General features: G+C 37.4%; 1 protein-coding gene across 1 annotated transcript in view; it reads right to left on the bottom strand.

The window, feature by feature from the left end:
• The window catches only part of LOC107291123 (complement component C6), a 23966-nt gene extending 5880 nt beyond the window's left edge, over positions 1 to 18086 (bottom strand). Inside the window, exons 1-14 of the mRNA XM_015820085.1 lie at positions 17938 to 18086; positions 17014 to 17170; positions 16559 to 16703; positions 15251 to 15392; positions 13642 to 13780; positions 12575 to 12775; positions 9981 to 10221; positions 6498 to 6620; positions 5866 to 6032; positions 5314 to 5539; positions 3525 to 3696; positions 2772 to 2880; positions 1800 to 1935; positions 321 to 512 (exon numbers count right to left, since the gene is read on the bottom strand). Of these exons, the coding sequence (XP_015675571.1) occupies positions 321 to 512; positions 1800 to 1935; positions 2772 to 2880; positions 3525 to 3696; positions 5314 to 5539; positions 5866 to 6032; positions 6498 to 6620; positions 9981 to 10221; positions 12575 to 12775; positions 13642 to 13780; positions 15251 to 15392; positions 16559 to 16703; positions 17014 to 17170; positions 17938 to 18080 (2293 nt within the window). The 5' untranslated portion in view covers positions 18081 to 18086. The remainder of the gene's footprint in view (positions 1 to 320; positions 513 to 1799; positions 1936 to 2771; positions 2881 to 3524; positions 3697 to 5313; positions 5540 to 5865; positions 6033 to 6497; positions 6621 to 9980; positions 10222 to 12574; positions 12776 to 13641; positions 13781 to 15250; positions 15393 to 16558; positions 16704 to 17013; positions 17171 to 17937) is intronic.
• Positions 18087 to 23813: the final 5727 nt, after the last annotated feature.

The following is a 23813-nucleotide window of genomic DNA, read 5'->3' as shown; positions in this document are numbered from 1 at the left end:
ATAAGATACAGTCTCTGGGAAATAAAGGATTGGCTGTACATCTAGCAGAATTAAAGGACAAAGCACTTCTGAGCACATGCTTCAAATCAGGCTGAGTTCACACTCCTTTTGCACAATTTTCCATTCTTATCACTGCTTTATTTAGATGGACTAAGTAAGACCTCATTGCAGATTTACCCCAAATTATAGGTTTATTAGTAATTCTCAAAGTACATTCTATCTTTCTTGATGTACAAATACTCCCATCACTAAATCTTCAACACAGAATAGCAAGCAAAAAAGAGAAGAAAATAACACTAATGAACAATCGTGAAACATACTTTTCCTGCAATCAAGTGAGCTCAGAATAGCAGGGATCCAGGACGTTTGGTCCCCACATTTGTAAGTCCCTGGGCCTGTAAGACTGTAACCTCTAGGACAGCTCAGGTGGATCTTGTCCCCAATGTCATACTGAATTTTAAATGGGGTCACATGGACAGCATCGGAAACTGATGGTCTGTCACAAGCCAACCCTGGAGTTTAAGAAAAAAAATGTTATGATTTAAATATTGTTATGTAACAAAACATGATCGAGCAATATATTCAAATATATACAGTAGGTCTATACGCAATATAAAAGTACAACACAAGTATACAAATCAAGCGTTAGAATAAAACTAGGATTTTAAAAATCTCCTTATATTAGGACCAAAAATCTAAAAAGCACTCAAATATGGTCTAAAATTAACCAAAAATATTTAGAGAAATTAAAGAAAATTTTAAATAGTAAACTGTCCTTAATAGTCACATATTACTTTTTTCTCCCTTCTCCCCTCCCCCCCTGAACATTTCAGCTGAAGCTGGCTAGGAAGTTATTCCTGGGGAATTCTGGGAGTTGAAGTCCACACATCTTAAAATTGACAAGGTTGAGAAACACTGCTTTAGCACCATCCTTCTCTACGTGCAAAACAGCCAGAAACTTGATTTTGCTTTTTCTGGATGCTGAGAGAAACCAGAGGCCTATTTAAATCCATATGGTTATACCTCTTTTCCTGATGAAACATGAACAGCCACCAACACATGAATGCTTTCTATTTTTCTTCATCTTACAGGAAAGGTGAGATTACAAATAATTATAGTAATACAATTATTAATTATATTTAGCCTCATCTTTCATGTAAGAATTATATATTCTTAACTTTTCCCTAAGGAACTCAGAGCTGCATATGTTTTCATACAATTTTATATGATTGATTAAAGTTAAATTAAGTCATTTTAATTCATGAGTAGGAATTTGAACCAAAGTCTTTCTGGTCAAGTAAAGGTGTCCTGGCCACTGCATTATGTTGGCTCATTCTGAGTGTAACATGTAGCTGTTTCCTAAACAACAATAGGATTATTAGGAGTAAAATTGGACTGATACATGCCATCGTCTCTTTGGAGTAAAATACAACTTTTTTCTATTCTTCTATTGGGGCATACCAAGTGTTGAATTGCTTCTCAAAGAAAATGAGGATATCTATACATTAAAATGCTTAATATTAGACTGAACAAAGTATTTTAGTCTGCACTGTATGCTGATGGATAACACTATATCAAGGCATTTGGATTGGGAAGTTGAAACTGAGGTCTGGATCAATATTTAGTTATCATTAGAGTACGTTTGTGGAAAAAAGTGGCCCTTTGCTCAGAATTCCACTTGACCTCAATGAGTTTAAAGATCCAAACTTATGTTTTCTTATTTCTCTCTTGAAGGGATATATTATTAATCATAAGGCATTTGATTTATTTCTTTTTATCCAATGTATTCTGTTTCTTACATTGGCACTCAACGTTCTGTTGTTGTGCCCATGTTTTGTCCGGCAGGCAGCTAAAGAATGGGTATCCTGAGCGAAAATAGCCACTGAAGCAAAGCACTTCTGCTTGTTCTCCAACATCATAGCACGGTTTTTCATTCTACAAAGTAAAAGTTTAGTGCAATAAGTGGAATATTCATTACATGAATTAGATGTTTTAGACTTTGAAAGAGGGACTGATACAATACTACAATAATTTGAGTTCTCATGGTAGCAACAAAAGTATCAGGAATTAAAGAAGTTATAAAATAAACATAACAAAAGAAGGTAGGGCTAAAGAGAATGTACTTCAAAAAAAGGAAACCAATTTAGAATTTTTAAGACAAATTTTCTTTATAACTAAAGGAGGATGCAAGACTTTGGCTTGTCGAAAGGTCCAATGGGAATTGTACACTCTCATTTGTTCCCAATAGAATTTGAGGCAAAATTCTTTTACATCTTTAATAGGAGATATTTTGAAATAATTCATTTTAAATTCAATTTTGGATGGCAACTACAATTTCTCCCCTTTATAATAATCATGTGAATCTTTTTCAAGTGGTCTTGTAAATATATGGCCATTCACATAAATCAAGGTGTCTATAAATCCACCTATTTACTGGAATTAATTTCTCAGACCTTTCGATCAACTCCTTAATATCTGTGTTTGTTAGAGATTTACAATATCTCTGGAACAGAAGTATGAACAGTACGTTCATCTTTTCCAATATAACACTCTCTAGAAATATTAGGAATCAACTCCTCAAATTCCTCTCTGAGAATTCTTACATTACATTCCCAACACATGTAAGGGGTTGAATTGTGATAGGATCTCACAAATTCATTTCTTGGAGCACCTTATTTCAAGAGCCTAAAAGGGCACTTTAGCATTAGTGCTATTTGGGATCCACTTAGACAAGTGTCAGAGTCTTCTCTAGTCCATTAAATGCTACTAACCCTGATGAATCCATTTTCTGGTGCTTCTGGAGTGAAACATCCTGTGTCACATTTAGGTTTTATCCGTCCTTCTTCAGTATAGTCATCATCATTTACACAAGTAGCACCCCTGTAATTGTAACATTGTCCATTTAGGAATTCATTAAAAAGAAAACCATAACGCAAAAAGTCATAGATAATCAGTGGATTGCAAACAATCTGATAGGCCAAAGACAAATATCCAATTCTGTTACATTCGTTTTACATTTGACAGCCCCCAATTTTTAGGAGGGATATTTATAGCTTTCTGATTTGCTCTGCCTACTTCTTTCAGATTTAAAGGGTCCTTGGAAAATGGCTTCCTCAATTTCAAAATGCTGGGAACAAAATTCCTTGGGCTGCATCCATTTGAGGGATCTGAAAGGGGACATTTAACTTACTTTAGCAATCACCTTTTCAGGTGTTAATGGGGACTATCATACTTTATATCCTTTATGCTCTTTTAAAGATTCACTTTCTATGCAATGAGATTTTGGACTTCCTCATCTCACAAAGACATCTGGAAGGCCACATATTTTTCCCCTCCTTTCTTGAATAATACACAGTTGGGTCCTGAGATCATTACCCATAGGCATGCAAAAGGGAAACCAAAGGTTAAAACATGCATCAAAATGGAGGAGGCCTGCACTGATATCAAGATGCACATTCTGTTACTTTAACAAAATCTTGGCGGGTGAGAATCCCCCTGGTATTTTATAATAATACATATCTTACTGGCTTTTAAACATTGAGATAAAACACCGTTCCTCATCTTCAGCGTCACCTTTACAAGGTTTTCCTCCATTCATGGGTTCAGGATTGTTGCATAGCCGAGTTCTTTGCCTCTTAAAAGATGCATCACAAGCACTCCATGCTGACCAGCAACTCCAGTAGCCGTCTACTGCAACTGGAGTGCAAAACAACACAATCATTTTGTAGCCTTGGCCATACAGTCTTGATATGAGCAAAACAGTCTATCCATATTTCAGCTTTCTCCATCTTGATGCCCCCAGTTTCTTGAATCTCAACTGCTACTACCGCCTAGCCTGCATCAGTAATTTGGACTGCAATACCTACAGTATGCAATGTGATGGAATTCCAACACAGTAGTCATATTAACAACACATGATGTTAATATGCATCATGCAAAGAACACATTTCTAATTTTCAAAGGCATTCTATCTACTTTTAACCTAACTACTATTATACTGTGTGTCTGATTTGCTGATTAGTTTTTAAAAATGTAATTTTATATTGACTTTTAAATTTTGTGCAGCATTCTGTTCTGATCTTATTTTAGTTTTCTAAGAAATGAATTTATTTCCTATGATATTTTTAAAGATTTTCCCCAATTTGAGAAAGACAAAGATGGAAAAAGTCAAATTCAGAAATCAAGTGTATGTTCTATTACTCATGGCAGAGTTATAAACATCTTAAAACATTGGTACATTACTAAAGAAAAGACTCCAAAACTTGATTCTCAATTGTTCATTATGCCCTCATGTTGTTTTCTTTACAACAGTAAAGAAATTGATTCTAGTTGCCTTTTTCTGGAATGTTTTTTCAACTTTCTATTATAAACTACAGCTATGTTATCTCCAGTGATGAAAGAAAAGAAAGAGAGAGAAAGAAAAAGAGAAAGAGAGAACAAAAGTCCCTAAGGTTTGTTCAATAATGTTACCAAGCCACTAGAAATTCATTGTATAGTCAGAAGGCTGAATTGGACCTGATCCTTTAATAATAATAATAATAATAATAATAATAATAATAATAATAATAATAATAATAATAATAATAATAATAATGATGATGATGATGATGATGATGATGATGATGATGATTGATGATGATGATGATGATGATGATAAAGTTGGAAGGGACCTTGGAGGTCATCTAGTCCAACCCCCTGCTCAGGCAGGAAACCCTATACCATTTCGGACAAATGGCTGTCCATTTTTCTTCTTAAAAACTTCCAGTGTTGGAGCATTCACCGCTTCTGGAGGCAGGTTGTTCCACTGGTTAATTGTTCTAACTGTCAGGAAGTTTCTCCTTAGTTCTAGGTTGCTTCTCTCTTTGGTTAGTTTCCACGTTGCTTCTTGTCCTGCCTTCAGGCACTTTGGAAAGTTTCAGGCGCTTTAAAGATTGTCCACCTATCAATTACATCTGTTGTATCTTTTCAGCATGGAAATGAATTTATATGCCTTTTCTCAATGATGTAAAACTGCTATGTAAGCTATAATAACATTTTATGACATATAACAACATATAATATTTTGCACATATTTTTACTTGTAGGACAAGCGTAGGATAGAGAATGGTTTTGCTAATTTTAGTTTTTGCCCAAAATTTTAGTTTTTGCCTAAAATTAAATTTGACCTTAGGACTTTCTAGCTCTTTTAGCTACCTTATTTATACCATAGCAAAAACTGAAACTTCAATGCAAGGGCACCATTATTCTTGTGCAAAACTTGTTACCGTCATGGGAATTGTATAATAAAATAAGATGGAGCTGTTGTAAAAATACCTGATCTATAGTCAGGGGCTCGCAGCTCACAGTTGCTTCCATATGTTCCAGACTCACACACACAGAGGCATCCAGTTTCAGATAAAACTGGCTGAGCATTATTGGGGCACGGGGCACAGTGGCAGGGATCATATTTTCTCATATATTCAGAAAAGGCCTTCCTGAGATTAAAACGTTTTGTTGCAGAGCATGGGAAGTTCTTCACCAAATCCACAATGGGGGAAACCTAAGAAAGAAAGAATTATATTTAATTTCTCAAAAGTTGTCCCAGCAGACTTCTTTAAACCAAAGAAATATTAGTTTGGGCCTTCTATCTGGGAATGATTGCCTTCCGCAGTCTCAAAAGCATAATATCAGGAGAGGCATGGAGTTTAGTTGTTACCACCTCCATAAATAAAATAAGAGAGGATATCACAAGATCTGACCATTTTAAATACTGTAGCATTCATTCAAAATATGCAACATCCTCTTTTTCTTCTTCTTCTTCTGTTCACGGGAGCTTTGACCTTTGAAGTAGGACATTCTATTTTCCTCTTATCTTTTATCACTTACCTCAAAATCAATCACAGTTGGATTGGTTTTGGCTGATTCCAGCCAGTTATTAAAGATCTCATGTCCTGGCAAAGAGCCTTTTCGTTCCCAGGCTAGAGCTGCAGCATACTGTGCCTGCCCACCCTTAACCAGAGAAATAGACCGTTCAGATGACTTCAACATGGAACCTAAAATGGATGAATTACACAGAAGAGTTATATATTTAACTGCATGGATGTGGTGGATTCACTGGCTGAAGGAGCGTGGTGGGGGTGGGGTGGGGGGCTCCAAGGGGAGTAAAGAGACATTCCAGCTTGGAGTTGGTGTGTGTGGGGGGAGAAACATCTGAGATCTGTATCTACCATTTCCCCAGAAGAGCCAATCTAGCAAGATTCTTGTATTATAGATGGTCAGCAATAAAGCATCTATTTGGGATTATTGACAGAGTGGTTCTGGTTGCTTACACTGGACAATGGACCTTTATTAGGAGCCACTAAATCTGGGGAATGAGAAGAACCTAATATATAGGACAATATAATGGTGTGTGTGTGCGTTTGTCTGTGGGTGTGTTGTATGTTTTATGGGGTAAAAGAAGTGCCTTAAACCTCTAAACCCCATATTGGATTGATTGATTGATTGAAAATGTTGTTTACCTTCATGGCGTTCTGTAAGCTTATTTTGGCTGCAATATCCATAATGTTCAGTTGACTTAATGAAGAAAACATATTTCTGTGTCTCTGTATTTACACAGTTTTGCACTTGTTCTGTTGTTAAACCTAGGTATAATTTAATAGTAAAAACAGAAAATAAAATTTCTCAAATTATTCAAGTTGTCAAGCATTATAGTATACAATCTTTAAAAATGACATTACCTGGCCAACCTACCATTTTTTTACCTTCAAATTGCAAGGTACACGGGGTTCTCTGAGGAAGGAGAGGGGATAATAAAAAGTCAAGATGGTATCTATGACTGTGTAATTGCAGCCCTACCTTATTTTTAATGTGCATTAGAGATAAGGCTTTGATTGCATCATTCCGGCCACCATCTTGACTTTTTTGTTCTATGACTCCTGAAAGAAATTTTTAGATTTTCTTTTCAGTGTAAATGATTTTTAAAAGCTTTTTATTTGTACACTAAAAATTTAGGAGATTTTATATCTAGGTGATTCCTACCCTTTTTTTCACCTTCCAATTACCACATGGACACATTAAATTGAATTTTTTTCTTTAGTTTTCTTAAACAGGCTTGGGAAAGGCAACACCTGGGAACTTTTCTCAGTAGGAGCTCCAAATTTCATTAACAAAGAGAAGAATCCAAGTTCAGTATCACAAAATATCTTGCACTAAAACAGAATTCAATAACAAGTCACAACTGATTGGGATGAACCCAATAGCATTGTATTTGGCTAAAAAGAAGAATTTAAAATAGAATAGAATACTTTATTTGGTCAAGTGTGATTAGAACACAAGGAATTCGTCTCTGGTGCAGAAAAGCTCTCAATGTACATTTGAAGCAACAGAGTAATAATAATCATAATAATGATACCAAAAAGAGGGGGTAGTAGAGAAGATAAGAAGGTTAATAATACTACAGTCATGCAACATGGGTAAATAGTCTATCACAATTCGCCACAGCCATTTTGCTGTGGCCAACTTGTTGCAAGACAGCTCATTCCCATGGGACAACTTGCTGCAGGACAAAAGTTACACTCATATCAAAGAAATGATTAAATAGAATCACTAAAGAAAGGATGCAAAAGGAAGGGCAGAATGAAATGTGAATGACATAATTTTTTATTTATTTTAAATAATTAAATTGAATTGTTAAATTGTCCCATGGCGAGTTGTCCTGTGGCAAATAGGCCATTTTGAGTTGTGGCGAGTTGGCTGTGATAAATTGGCCACAACGAGGTGACTGCTGTGAGTCGTCCCATTCTGTGGGTAAATATACTTAGACATAAGACAATACTGTGAGGACTAGGTGTCCAGCAGAGTGATGGAACAAGGGGAAAAAACTGTCCCTGTGTCTAGTTGTTTTGGCATGCAATGCCCTATAGTGGCATCCTGAGGGAAGAAGTTGAAACAGTTTATGTCCAGGATGTGAAGAGTCTGTAGATATTTTCTGCCCTCCTTTGGACCTATACAATATACAGGTCGTCTATGGAAGGCAGGCTGGTTGCAGTTATTTTTTCTGCAGTTCTAAACTAACTATTGGAGTCTGTACCTGACCTATTTAGTTGCTGTATCAAACAGACAGTTATAGAAGTACAGATGACAGACTCAATAATTCTGCTGTAGAACTGTATCAACATCTCCTGAGGTAGTCTGAAGTTCCTAAAGTCAACGCAGGAAGAACCATGTTAGGTTCAATGAGAATATATTAATGGTAGCAAATCTTTTCCTTCTAATCTTTCTGGTTTTTCTTTTGGAAAGTTGTATTTCACTTAGATAAAATATGGTGGCATCCTGAATACAGGTAGTCCTTGACTTATGATATTCATTCAACAACCATTCAGAGTTACATTGGTGCTGAAATATATATATATATATAAATTTTCTTTTTATATATTTTCTTCTATAACCTTTCTGGGCTAGCAAGAAGTAGAAACAAGAAAGCAAAGATGCAAGCAACAAGTGGGTGAAGATCTGCAGCATACCTGGAAGCTCTACCCCAGACTAGCCTTGAAGCATGGAACAGATGAGCTTGCTTTGGCTGGCTGGCTTTTTTTCTGGCTGTGTACCAAAGAGCTTTTTGGCATGAAGGGCCAGGGCAAGCACATTTTGTCAGCAGTGAGAGCAAGAAGATGGCACAGATCAGCTGGAATGGTGGAGCACACAATGGTAGGGGTCTTGGAGTGCAGGGTAGCAAGGACAACTGTAGTTGGGGCTGGACCAATGTGACTGTAGATTCCCAGGATGCAGAAAGCAGCTCCAGAGATGGATGAGCTACTAGCCATTCTGCAAGGTAGGCTGTAGTAGAGCAGTGAAGGGGCAGCAATGGGAGAGAGAGTTAGGCAGGTGGGAGAAGTTGGAGCCGTCCCTTAACTTACTGAAGTTGGGTGAGTGGGACTAAGCCCAGAATGGCTTTCATTGGGGGAGGATATTTGCTTAATCCCGTCTCCCCAATTTTCAGTTAATGATCACATCAGGTAGTACCAGGATTACCTTCATAAATCAGTGTGGTCATGTTATGACTTCCTTTACAATTACACTGATTTACAATGGCACTCCTGGTCCAATTGTGGTTGTAAGTCAAAGATTACCTGTAGACTGCTGCTGAAAATGCTCATACTGATAGAAAATAAAAGAAGTTATTTTGATGATTTCACAGAATCACAGAATCCTAGAGCTGGAAGGGACCTTGGAGATCTTTTAGTTCAACACCCTGGTCATGTTATCTGAGACAAGTGGTTGTCCAATCTTTTATTGAACACATCCAGCAATGGAGCATCCACAACTCTGGGGAATAAGCTGCTCCATTGATTAATCATTCCTACCATCAGGAAATTCCTCTTTATTTCTAGGTTGAATCTCCATTTCATAGCCTTCCTACAGTCCAAATGGCTATCTCCCACATTATTCTGGAAGCTTCAAAAGGTGTCAGGAACTGCAGAGGAAAGGCGGTCAATGGAGATCCTATAATTTAAACCAACTCTTATTATGGCAACTCTATGAGGCTCCTCCCTTCTCCTGGTGCTCCTTGGGTTGAGCACATGATTGCAGGGCATTCCAGAAACCATTTGGAAAGTAAATACAATCCCCCTCCAGCTCTGTCTCTACTACAGGAAAACAACACTCTTCTTTTCTCCTTGGATTCATCCAAGAGAATCCATGATCCCCCCCCCCATATTGAATCCATATTAAATTATTACCCAACACCATAGAGAAATTCTTGTGGAGAGTGTTCAATTATTTCTTATTTATATTTTTTATTCTCAGTATTTTATAATAGCACTAGCCATAAGATAATATGTAGAATTCTTTATTTCTGTTGTTTTGCTTGTTTTTGCTTGTTGGATTAATTACCATTGAGAGACCCATCCTCCCTGCTTAAACTCTTAATTTCTAAGCAAATCATCAGAAACAAAGATATAGATACTTTATCTTCAGCACTCACACCATATGGACCCACATACCTGAATTTTTTATTTCTTCCTCACTAAACTGGTACAGAAGGTCATATTTGCCTCCTAATAAACCAGATGTGTAATAATGTGTCCCAAAGTCATCAAAAATCCGGCTGTATAGGGCATAGTTGTACTCCAGAGGCAGGTTGTTGAGAGACTTTAAGAACACCTCAGAGAGCTGTAGATCTTGCTCCTTCGTTGTGAAATTTGAAACTGCAAACACCTTATGGATCCTAATATAATTGGAAGACTGGGAAACATAACAAAATAGATACGGAATGTTATTGTCTCTCATGCTTTCTTTTTGTCCATGACCTTTTAGGTTTTTAAGCCTTGTATGCAACTCAGAGGAACCTGAATGAGAGGGGTGGCCATATATATTATATAAATAAATTACATAAATAAATACAGGTAGTCCTTGACTTACTGTTCAAAGTTACAACAGCACTGAAAAAAGTGATTTATGACTGTTTTTCACACTTACGACCTTTGTAGCATCTCCACAATAATGTGAACAAAATTCAGATGCTTGGCAACTGACTCATACTTATGACCATTGCTGGGTCCCAATGTTGTGTGATCACCTTTTGCAACCTTTTGACAAGCAAAATCAATGGGGAAGCCAGATTCACTTAACAACCATGTTACTAACTTATCAAGTGCAATGAGGTTATAAAATGGGGCAAAACTCACTTAACAAATGTCTCACTTAACAACAGAAATTTTGGGCTCAAGGACTACCTGTTTGGGCTCAAGGACTACCTGTTCAAGTAGCTGCTAAAGAGATTAGTTGTTCTATATAGTCTGAACACCTGACAAGAGTCTCATCTAAGAAGAGGCCCACTGTGGATCCCTTTCTGTTCATCTCTCTTCTCCCTTCCGGTTCCATTTTAAGTAATTATTATTATTATTATTTAGATTTATTATTATTATTTAGATTTATATCCCGCCCTTCTCCTCGTAGGACTCAGGGCGGCTGACAATCAATTAAAATACATAAAAAACAATACAGATTTAAAATTAATTAAAAGAAATATTTGAAGATTGTCCAATTTAAAATATAATTAAAACCCCTCTAAAAATTACCCTAGGCCAGTCCTGCAAGCTGGAATAACCAAGTCTTGANGGGTCGCCAGCCGGCACTGTCTGGCCGACGGCACCCTGAGGAGACCCACTCTATGGGAGCGTACAGGTCGATGGGAGGTAATCTGCGGCAGGAGGCGGTCTCGAAGGTATCCGGGTCCGATGCCATGGAGCGCTTTAAAGATGATAGTCAGCACCTTGAAGCGCACCCGGAAGGCCACAGGCAGCCAATGCAGCCAATGATGCAGATGGGGTCCAAGAGAAAGAAAATGGACAGTACTGCTCCAGGCAAGGAGTTTCCCAAAACCTAGAGACAAACCTGCAACCTCCTCCGTTTCTCCCCTAATCTCTGTTTCGAGACACATGTAAGCGATGGAACTGGTAATATGAGGAAAACTGAGAATGGAAATCAAGGAATGACATTTACAGATTTCTATTGGACCATTGCCCAGCAGAATTCAAGCACTATGTCCACAATATAAGAGAAAAGTGAATGAGAAACCTATGGGTTGCCAGGTGTTGCTGAACCAGCACTTCAAAGAAACCAAATGAGAAGCCTGAATAATTGGTGATGAATACACCAATGGAAGACTTGAAATACCAGATTAGGACTGGATTATCATGGAGAAAATCTATCTCTGTGGTCATTAGGAATCAAAAATGACTTGATAGCAAACAATCAATCAGATAAAAACAATTGGCTATTATAAGTAATTTCACAATAGGAAGGACCAAGTTGTGCACACCTTCATTAAAGGGACCTTAAATTTTAAGCAAAATAATGATGTTTGCTTACAAACAAATGTCTCTCTTGGAGGAAACTTCCACTGGAGCTGGCTCCATTTTTTAAAAAGAAAGGCAGTTAAATCAGCTGAAACTGCAATAGGGAACTAAGTCAACATTAAACTAGAACATTTATATGCATTCTTCTGTCCGCTTATATTGCAACTCTCTGTCTGCCATCTTGGTGCCCCCCCACCACCCAAATGCCACTACCTCCAAGTGATTATAGCAGAATACCATAGTAGCAATAAAAGTCTATATAACAGTGGTCCCCAACCTTTATAACTTGGTGGCCTGGTGGGGGAGGGAGAGAGGGAACCGATCCGCCGCTCATGCAAGTTGAGATGCACATGTGGGTGCCAGCCTGTGGCTCCTGCAAGTCAAGCTGTGCTCGTCCGTGCACTGGCCAGCCACTTGCACGGTCCGGTTCTGAACAGGTTGTGGCCTGGTAGTGGGCCATGGCCCAGGGTTTGGGGACCCCTGCTACACAAGTTGTCTTCAATTAATAACTGCCTTGTTTATCATCATTTAAAATTACAACAGTGAAGAAAAATGTCCAGTCCTCATATTTATAATACGTCTTTAAAGGAAAGGAAAGCTTTGAAATCATACCATAAGCACAGTTGTGGTTTCACTTAGCTTTGCTTAAAAACTGAGCTGCCAATCCCAATTGTGGTCTCTAAATGAGGACTGCCTGTAATATAGAAGAGCTTACTTCCAAGGATACAGATTCTTACCATTTTTTGGGATGCTTTAATGGCTTGCTTGAACTGATAAGATGATGTTGATGTTGTGGTTGTTATTGACCCCCAAAAATAGGGGATTCCAGAAGTACCTCTCCCAACACTCCGAGAAGATGAGGTTTGACTATGAGAACGGGTCATGGGTGTTAAGCTGGTGTAGGACTCTGCTATCACATTATCTTCTTGAGTTTTCACCTATGAACAGAGATTTGTATAATTACAGATGAGTTCTTGGAAGAGAGGCAGGAGAATTAAAAGGCATCAAAAATAAATTTTTTAGCTTTTGTAAAAAATAATTGTTTGGAAAAAATAATATTTTAAAAAACATTTATATGCAAAAATGTCTACAGTTTCATATATGAATGCTGGTATAGACTTATAGATTGGGCCAAGAGTTCAGAAGTCCCTGTATTAAGAAATCCCATTGGGATCCCATTTGCTTCAGCAACAAGCACATTTGAAACTTGGGTGTTCAAAGTGCGAATATGGGCGGGGGAGCAGCAAACAACAAACCACTTGTTATGGTTGCAAACTCTGTCTCATTTGAACATGCATCACAACATTGCAATTAAGCATGTAGGAGTGAAGGTTGAGTCATGAAATTCAGACAAAATTGTGTTGGCCTGGCTATTTTCTCTATGGCTCCATCTCATCATCCACAGACTGAAATACTAGTGATATTCCCATCAGCTTAGTTTCACTAAACACCTGATTGATCTGCTCAATGTTAAATAAAGGTTCTTTTTTACTGCTTTAATGCAACACAAATGAACATTCCCATTAGCTCAGACAGGAGAGGCATGTTATAGATCCAGCCTACCAAGGAATGTCATTTGACATTCAAGAACAAAGGAGAATCTTCTTTGTTCTTTGGGACATCATTCCTCCCATAGTTAGATTGGCCCCCACCTTGGTCTTCTGGAAGGCTCTTAAGACATCTTCCAGTTCTTAGGTGGCTAACTAAATGGAGATAAAAACCTAGGAGAAAAGTTGATGAATATACACTGAAATTGTTCAATGGCTAATATAGTACCCAGTCTTATTAAAACTTTTTTAATCACCTCAAAAGTGACATTATAGAGGTTAGCAGGTAAACGATATCTAGTTCTTTGATTTTCACTTTTCAGCAGAACACAGCTACCATTGTTGAATGAATTATCAAGAACTTCTCCACGGGTTTCTCCAGCCAGGATATGATACCTAGAACATCATTGTAATAAAAGAAAGATAATCAGAACAATGATAAGCACTTCTGATTTCTCGTCTGGGTTACTGCAATGTGCTCTACATGGGACTGCCCTTGAAATGCATTCCAAAACTTCAACTGGTGCAGAATGTGGTGACATAGGTAATAAGTGGTGCAGTTATGAAACACATATAACACCAAAACTCCATGAGCTGCATTGATTGTCACTGTTCTTTTTGGTGCAATTGAAGATGCTGGTTTTCACCTTTAAATCTCTTCATGTTTTTGGATTGGCTACCTGGAACTTTCTTTCCTCAGTTGTTTTTATCCAGGCAGGCAGGTTGGGCATGCTCTGGATCCCATCAGCCAAAGAATGGTCATTGGCAGGACCTAGTAGATGTGCCTTTTCTGCTGTAGTATCCACCTTGTGGAACATTCTCTCTCCAGAAATCAGAATGAGCCTGATTTGATGGCCTTTTGTAAGGCCCTAAAAATGTAGTTTTGTGCCTGGCCCTGGACCTCTGAGTGTTTTTACAGCCACTGCTTTTTGGTTGTATTACTGATTTGAGTTTGATATTTAATTTTTGTAATGTTTATAATTGTTTTTATTTTATTTTAATTCAGTTCACCACCTAGAGTCAATAGTTGAGAGAGGCAGCCATATCAATTGGATGGATAAACAAACAAACAAATAAGCCCATATGAGCTCTTAGACAGCTCCCATAGTGGGCACCAGGCTACATATCCTATCAAATTTTACAAATTATATTTTAATTTATTAAAATGAATAGAAAGCAGGTATGCGAGTATCTACATTTATATGAACCCTACAAAGTTCAGACTGGCATGGAAGAGAACATTCTGTAAAACTAATCTTTTGTGATTGACCACACCTGCCATGGCAACAATCTTGTGAATAAGCAACATTGCTATTCTATTTTGTGAGCATGCCAGCCAACTAAAATTATGGAATTTTCAAATACACTGCACAGGTTCATGGCAGATTTGAAATTACATTAAATGGCCCCAAAGACTATTTCACTCCTAAATAAGACAAAAGGATTATATAGTTGGTGTTTATGGGAGTTCACCCGGAGAGTTCACCAGGGGTCACCAGGGAGGGATTGAGAGAGTCAAGATGATGGCTGCAAAAAAGCAAGTAATGCCCACACCCTTTTGATGTGCATCAGTCATTGTCACAACCACAATCTTGACTTCTGGATTCTTCTAGTGGTACCATAATTTTCGATGGGTTTCCTTGTTGTTACCACCTTACTGATGATGCAGGCAAGACTTCACTTATCCAGGGAATCCATCACTCCATAATATGCTCTTAGTCCTCTAAATAAGAACACCACCATCTAGCAATATTGTTTTACAGTTATATAAGGATGAACATGTTAGGCTGAGACAGTTGTTTGTTAGCTCAAGGACTACTAGCTGTCATTGTTCAATAATGGAGAAGAGCTCTTCATGTATATTACCCGAGGCCCATGAGTTGCACCTTGGGTATGCTTTCAACTTTCGACCTGCAGACAGGCTTTATTTTCCGACAATTTTGTTCATCTGAATTGTCTCCACAGTCATTTTCTCCATTACATTCTAGTTTCCTGGCAATACAGTGTCCTGTTTTGGAAAAATCATGGTGGCTTTGTCAGTTTCAGACACAGAATCTAACATTGACTCTATGGCATTGCTCCGAGTAGACAGGTATTCTGAGTTCCCCACCTTACTCTTAAGGTAGCATTCCCTTAGCTGGGTCAGGGGACCATAAATGGCAGCAAAGATACAGAAAACATTGGCTTTTTGGTGCAGTCTAGTGAATGACACAGATTTTGGAACTCAGATGTGGCAGTCATAATTCAAGATCTCCCCAAAACTGGAATTAAAAAAACTGCTGGCTTTGGAAAACAGGTAAAGGGGAGCATGAAAACATTATTAGGAAATACTACTGCCCTGGTTAATTGGGAAATGAGCCAGTTTCCTGTAGTGGTTAGGACACCAGGCTAGAAGATTATGAATGAAAGTTGGCTGGGTAACTTTGGGCCAGCTGCTCTCTCCCAGCTCAACTACATAGGGTTGTTATTGTGGGGAGGGGGAGAAGGAGGAAGGAATTTTAGACTTGTTTATTGCCTTAAGTAATAATAAAGTTGAGATTAAAAAAATCTAGATCTAATGAGCACAGAAAGGACAACATGGCAAATGAGTCATTCGGTTTACTTGGGGAAAACATCATTGTAACTGCTTTTGATAACACCTACCGTAAGTGGAATTTTATATTGACAAGTCATGAGGTCGGAACCGTACTATTATTAGTTTCATGTTCAGAATTTAAAGAATGATTAACAGGACACCTTTGTTTTAACAGACCAATACAGGGAAAGTCATGCCCATTAAAGAATAATTCCCATTAAAAATGAATGGGATGCTATGCTTACTTATTTTATTCATTTTACCTATTTTAGGCTTGTGTGAAATGGGAATGGAATTTTGCATATATTATGAATATATATTTTATGCAAGGTATATATTTTCATATTTTTCTAATGTGCCTTAAATCAGCTAACCAAAACCTGTTAAATCCAGGAGAGTCAAGATGGCGGTGACCACAACAACACAATCTCCCCCATAGGTAAAAGGGGATGGAGTTTCAACTGCCTGGTTGAGACCACCATGTTGATGTGTTTTTTTTACTTGGTTTTTTTTTATTTTTTACTTCCTCCCCTCAGACTCCCCTGGTTAAATTGAATGTTTATTGTAGTTCACCATAAAAATAATAAAATAGGGATTACCGTTATCACAGTGAAATTTATTTTCACAGTTCACTTCCTCTATCTTGCATAATTTTTCTGGAAAACAGGGCCGGTCATCCACCAGCTGCTCACAAGAAGCCTGACCTCCAAACTGAGATGGTTGTTCAAGAGACCTGATGCGGAACTAAAAGGCGAAATCCATGTATGGGGAAAAAATGAAACAAATTTTATTAATGTAGGCTTCACAGTTCCAAACCTCATCTAAAATTTCAGCTGTAGAGACACTTTATTTTTGTTAGTGGGTCATGCAAAGCTAGAACCTGGTACTTGATGCAGGAAATAGAACTAGGACTTGGGGTTCCATGTACCTTTTCTTTAAAAAAAATATATTGTCCCTCTGCATCCATATTTCAGAATGCCTGAAACATTTTCTGCATCATGCATGTGAAAATAGAGGCAACTGCATTGTTTCTCATATATCATGGTCAAATTACCTGTTTTTTAACACATGGGTCACATTCTGACCACTCTTCCCAGTCACCGAGTTGGCAGTTTATGGGACATGCTTGCTGGCTACAAGGCCGAGATTCAGCCCATTGGCACAGTTGTTCACAAAAATTCTTATAATAATAATCATTTTGGACTTTTGCCCTGCAAAATGAAGATATTGTACATTTATCCTGAATCTTATGCCAAGAAGATGAGGATGGGGAGATACACCTGTATTCCTATGGGCTACTTTTGTCTATGCTGCAGACATATACTCCATCTGGTCATTCTATTATTTATGCATTTAGCAAGCATCACAAAGGTTAGCTATGGATTTGGCAGGCATGGCAAATAGCCACATATTACCTATAAAGCTCATTTTTGTGAGGACGGATCCCAAACCAGAGAGGAATCTTATCACATGAAGAGCTTCATGCTTTCCATTCCTACTGCTCTCTCAAGAGGAAGAGAGGCACAAAAGTGAGTTTGGAAGATCTCAAACCAAGACCCTATAGTAACTGTCTCAGACAAATGACTGTCCAATCTCTACAGGGAAAAGCTTCCACTGATGGAGTAGCCACAACTTCTAGAGGCAACTTTTCCACTGATTAATTTCCTGTTCTGTTAGGAATTTTTTCCTTATTTCTAGATTGGTTCTCTTGATTAATTTCCATCCATTGCTTCTTGTCCTCCTTTAGGTGCTTTAGAGAAAAGTTTGACACACACTCCCCCTTTGCCCCTTAGATATTGGAACACTTTTCAATACCTTCCAACACTTCCTCCCTCTTCCCTTCATTATCATTGAAAACTAAAACATGTATATGCTTGTCTATAATATCCTTAGAATACATGTTTAAGTATCTTCTTAATCAAGTGGAAATTATAGTTCCTCTTACAGGGAAAAGAAATCTTCTTGTTCTTGTACCAACCTGGTTCGGCTTTGTGTCCCAAAATTGCACGTTTTTGAACATCTGGACCAAGGACTCCATGGATAATGATCGCAGAAACATCCAAACCCTTTTTCAACTACAAAGCTCAGAAGGATAACACATATGAAGATGTTTCTCTCCATGGCTAAAAAATATCAAGCTACAAAGGATGGCTACTTAGAAATATATGATGTAATACATGATAATAGTTTATAACAACATATATAGATCCCAGACCAATTATGTTTCACGTTATGGATTTTGGAAATAATTTTATACCATAAAAGATCTGGACTTCATTTCTATAATAATACTATGTTTATTATTAACTAGTTGTACCTGGCCATGCGTTGCTGTGGCTCAGTCTGGTTAAATGGAAAAGAAAGAAAAGAGAAAGCGCACATTTGTAATATGTTTAATTTCACAATGCTTGTGGGTATGCTTTTATGTCCAACAGATGGCGCTGTTTTTCAAAAAAAGCATGTTTTTACCTGTCACAAGTGTGACATCTATATAATATAGGTATATAAAAACATGCACGCATTCGAATGCAACGTTGTGTCAAAATTTCAAAGCAATCGGTGAAGAACTTTCAGAGATTTAAGATTTTGAACAAACGAACATTTACATTTTTATTTATATAGATTATCATATTTGTATGGCCACCATCTAAAAAAGAGTGACTCTGGGCAGCGGTCAACACTTAATTAAAAAGAAAAACAATAAGCACATATAAAAACAATCATGAAAAATAGTAAAAACTATTAAAGAGCAAATGAAACAGGAGAGGGTGAAGTTAACTGCAGTAAGGGAACAATTTATTAAAATGATATTTTTATTACATGACTGGAAAATCACTTACAGAATATCTAATTTCCCAACCTTGGCAGCTTTAAGACATGTGGATTTCAACTCCCAGAATTCTGTAACCAGCATGGCTGACTGGAGAATTCCAAAAGTTGATGCATCTTAAACTGCACAAATGAATAATCTTATCATTCTGATTTTGGATAGATCATGTCATTTTCACTATCTCAAAGAATCCAGTTTGGTCTAGTGTTTAAGGTACTGATCTAGAAACCAGGAGACTGGAGTTCTACTCGTGCCTTAACCAAAAAAGTTAGTCAAGTGACTTTGGGCCAGTCATTTTCTCTCAGCCCAACCCACCTTACAGGATTTTGTTGTGGAAAAATAGGAGGAGGGAGGAATATTAAGTACATTCTCTTCTTTGAGGGACTTATAAAAGTAATAAAGGTGAGATAAAAGTCTAATAAACAAATACAACCAACAGAATGGATGCCTGAATGAGAAATGAAAGTAAAATAGCAGGGAAAGGGCACTGTGGAAAGAGATGTAAATAGCAAAAAGTTCAGAATGTCTCATAGCCAAAAATGTCTCATAGTCATTGTTTAAACCTGAAAGAGAAGATTTCACAGAGCAACATTTAATTGTAGATCCCACAGAAGTGTCCATGTAATGATAAGGTCAAAATGACATCTGCAATAGTGCAGTCAAAGCTGTGCCCAGTTTTTATGTGTGCTTATTGTAATTGCCATCTTGACTTTTTCTCCCTGCAAACATTCCTGAGTTGTTGGTTACAAATCATACCTGGAATCAAAATTAAATTCATGAGCACAAGATGTGGTTCAAAGTCCTAACTTTGATTATATTAAGCCTCTCTCAACCTGACAGGATCACATAATTCAGAGCTACATACATTATCTCTGTGTTCAGTTCCCTCCCAACTTTCTTAAAGTCTCCCACCAATGGGTCAACAGACAAGACTACATCTGTGGCAGACTGTACATACATGCCAGCCACCTTTTATACTGCTACCATAAGGACACATTTTGGGTGTGACAACTAGCTTTGAAGCACCTCAGACAGAAACTGGCCCAGCCTCCTCTGGAAAATAACTAGAAAAGAAGATTCCACAGTATTCCCAAGCTCATGCCATTGTAAAATTGCATTGACCTGTTCTCACAAAAATAAACTGAGCTGTTTAGATAGAACAATCAGACCATCCAATTACGCACAGAATGGTAAAAAAATAAATGAAGCCTTTTTTGCAACTGGGTAAACCTGGACACCCATGTTTCCCAATATCCAGTCTACAGCTGGGCATCCCAAACATGGCAAAATGCCCCAGTTAATGTGTAAATGGGACAGAGAGTAATGTTGCAAAAGATACTGAAAGATATGGGATAATATTTAAATACAGAAGTAAAACACGGCATTCGGTGGCCAATCATAGAATCATAAAATGGTAGTTTCAATGTATTTGGAAGGAAATTGGGATCTCCAGGACCTTCTTGAGTGCAGCAAATGACTGCAGATGACCATTCAGCAGCTGACTGGTTATCCTTAAATATCTCTGATAAAGAAGATCCTGCTACTGTCTGAGACTTCCAAGTTGTTTCAATGTTTCTCCTAATGTTTTGTTGAAATTTGCATCTCTGTATTTTTTATGATTTAATTTTGCTTCCTGGCACAATTAAAAAACAATAGTGTCTTATCTACAATGTGATAGCTTTCAAATACTGGAACATAACAATCCTCTTATCTGTTCATGATTTCATGCCCAGATTGAATACTACATATCCAAAACTTTCAATCATTTCTTGTAGGGCTTGATTCCAGCTTTCATTCTGCTAGCCCTCCTCTGGACATATTCCAGTCTGTCAATATTTGTCTTAAATGATATGACAGGATGGTAAATGGAGGTGAAATATGTGCTTTTATTGAGAAATACCTATGTTTATATCATTTTTTTAAAATAAAAAGCTTGTGTTTACTCAGCTGCATAAATACTTTAGAAAGCATCCACTTCTACCATTCCATGAGTAACTAGATTAGTTAATTGTACTAGAATGTACACCTTTTATAGAATAATACATTTATAGTTGATGTTCTGTCCTCAATACACATTACCCTGTGTGTAGCTCAACATGCATCTAAACCCTCCTATCCTTCAATAAGCCAAGGCCATAAATGTAAATCTTGATACTTTATTAAAAAACAGGATGAGGTAAAACACCAATGCTGTGTTTGGGATATAGATTTTGTCTTCAGAAGAGTATGTGTCACAGACTAAGGTGGATTCTTCTAGATGTTTGTTACCTCATAACATTACAAAATGGAGTTTAGCTTCTCAGAGAATATGGGTACTCAGTAGGATCAAAATGCTACCAAAACCAATGTTTTAAGTAATGAAAGATTTGTGTTTGAGCACCAAATGGAGCTCAAAACACTTTGAAGAACAACAACAGCAATAAAAATACACAAATTATATGCTGGAGGCATGACAGCTGAAATTAAAAGTATAGCTCCATTCATGGGAGCTCCAGTCAGAGCCATACTTTTAAAAGGCATTAATTGTTACACTGAATTATAGCCATTACTAATAAAATCTGCAATGAATTGTTGCATCCTGATTTTTGAAACAAAAGTGCCCCTTTTGTAGATTGCAACCATTTTATTCACCACCACCAAGTGTCACTTCTTTTGATGGGACAAAAATATGTACATACACATTATCCACAGACATATATTTGTAAATCTCAGGGATTTTTTTCAGGCATGCTAATATCATGCTCTTCTGTTTTCTACTGGCACTCACTACCAACGTTTACTATTACAGGGAGTCCTTACTTACCAACCATTCATTTAGTGACCAGTCAGAGCTACAATGGTGCTGCAAAAGGTGATTTACAACCAGTCCTCGCAGTTAGTACCATTGCAACATTCCTGCAGTAACATGATCATAATTCAGGCACTTGGGAACTATCTTGCATTTACAATCATCTAATCTTCATTTGCAACCTTTCCAGATAGTTTCTGACAAGCAAAATCCATGGAGCAGCCAGCAGGAGATTGGAAATCACAGAACGTAATGACTTGCTAAATAACTGAAGGTGTTTCTCTAAGCATGGCAATCAAGTGATATTTCACTTAACAACCACCTGAGAGTTGCTGGTCTTAGTTAGGGTTGTTGAGCAAGGATTATCTGCACAGTAAATGACAGTTAAATAGAATCTGTTCCTTCAAGAGCCAGCAATTCAAATGCTGGGATTAAAAACAACAAAAAGATTAGGATTACACCACACTTAGAAGCACCCTAGAAATACATCAAAGGTTGCTATTAGATTGCTACATACCTAGAGACAAAAAGATGGGCTGATCCAGGAAAGCAATTCTTTAAAAAAATGTTTTAGAAATACAGTCCTGCACAAAATAGCCCCATATAATAATAAATCATTGTAAAAGAATTGAGACTTACCCTATTGGATTAAAATATTCATGGGAAGCTTAGCTAATAATATAGCAATGGAAATAGTACTGCGGGCATAGATCACTTACATTCCAATAAAATCTGCCACTCTTAATAAATACCAATGATTATTTTAAAGAGATGAGTCATAAAAACAAGAAAAGTGGTTGGCTGTTTGCAGCAGCCATTTGTTTGTATTAGTTAAGTGTTAACAGAACAGAAAGTTGGAAAACTTAAGCCAAGCCAGTTCCAAGGTTACCGTGCATGGATGCTGAGCAATTATTATAGATGCAATAATCTTTTTGTTCAGAATAAAGTCTACGGATTGTCCTGTGCATTGTATAAGAGTTAAGTAACAACTCAGTTACAATCTTTTTTGAAAACAGATTTTGGTTGCAATTGTGTATGTGCTTAGCAGAGAATAAATTTCACTGAGCTCAGTGAATTTCAGAGGAGATTTGTGTCTTATTAAAATATTATTTCCCAACATGATATTTAAGGACTTCCCTCAAATTAGACAGTAGGATAATTCAAGCCAGACAAAGCTTGTAGTTTTCAGATACATCAGTACTACAACTACCAATAATTCTAGTTAGCAATTTAATAGTGTTCAGTTGAGAAGTATCAAGAAATTAGCAGCCACAGCATTGGGCTACCTACGCTAATATTATCTGTACTGATGTTGGGGTTGTTAAGGAATTCTGGGATTTGCTTTTTCTATGCATCTGGAGGGCACGTAGTTGGGAAAAAACTATTTTATGTCAGTGGTTCTTGGCTTGTCAAGGTCTTCCCACCTCTGCTTTCAGATTTTTTTTTTAAATGAAAATGGTAGATTGAAAGTATTGATCTTATTTTGGAATGCAGATGACATCCAGATGCCACTATCACACTGTAGCTGGTCTAATTGAACTGTTTGTTTTTGATCTGCTTGGCTTTCTGGCCACAGAATGGTGAGGTGAAGGCAAAACCAGGAAGGAAGCAGAGAATTGTTTGTTGCTTTTTTTTACTGCATTGGAATATCTGGCAATGAGGAGCTTTAAAGAGCAACATTGTTGTTGGTGTTAATGAAGTCGTGTCTGACCCATCGTGACCTCATGGACAACGTTCCTCCAGGTCTTCCTGTTTTCTACCATCTTCTGGAGTCCATTTAAGTTCACGCCTACTGCTTCAAAAGAGCAACATAAAGCAGTGCAAAAATGCTCATCAGAATGGACAGAAGAAGCAGCGGCCGTATTGAAGGGACAGCTGCTATTTAGGGTCCAGCTTAGAGAGCTCATACTATTGGAATGGACACTGAACACTTACTCCTGACGTTTGCAATTGGGAACTGAATTCCATCAAAAGAAAGGAGCCCAGAAGGTGGCTGTGACAGTGGAATCAAAGCTCCGCCAACTTTTTGTATGCAGTGCACTTGATCCATGCTCAATTATTCAGTTGGAGAAAAGAGGAATTGTCATGAACCTCAGATATGTGTTGATGACATGAATAAGAAAGGCTGGAATGAGAAACCTGGATGCTGGAATTAAAGCAATGTTAATGATAATCTTTATAATTAAAGGCCAGAGCGCCAAAAAAAAAAACAACACAAAAAAAACAACACATTCGT

This window comes from Protobothrops mucrosquamatus, unplaced genomic scaffold (genome assembly GCF_001527695.2).
Source record: "Protobothrops mucrosquamatus isolate PMUCROS unplaced genomic scaffold, P.Mucros_1.0 scaffold1061, whole genome shotgun sequence".
NCBI lineage: Eukaryota > Metazoa > Chordata > Lepidosauria > Squamata > Viperidae > Protobothrops > Protobothrops mucrosquamatus.
This window is presented reverse-complemented; position numbering and strand designations above follow the sequence as displayed.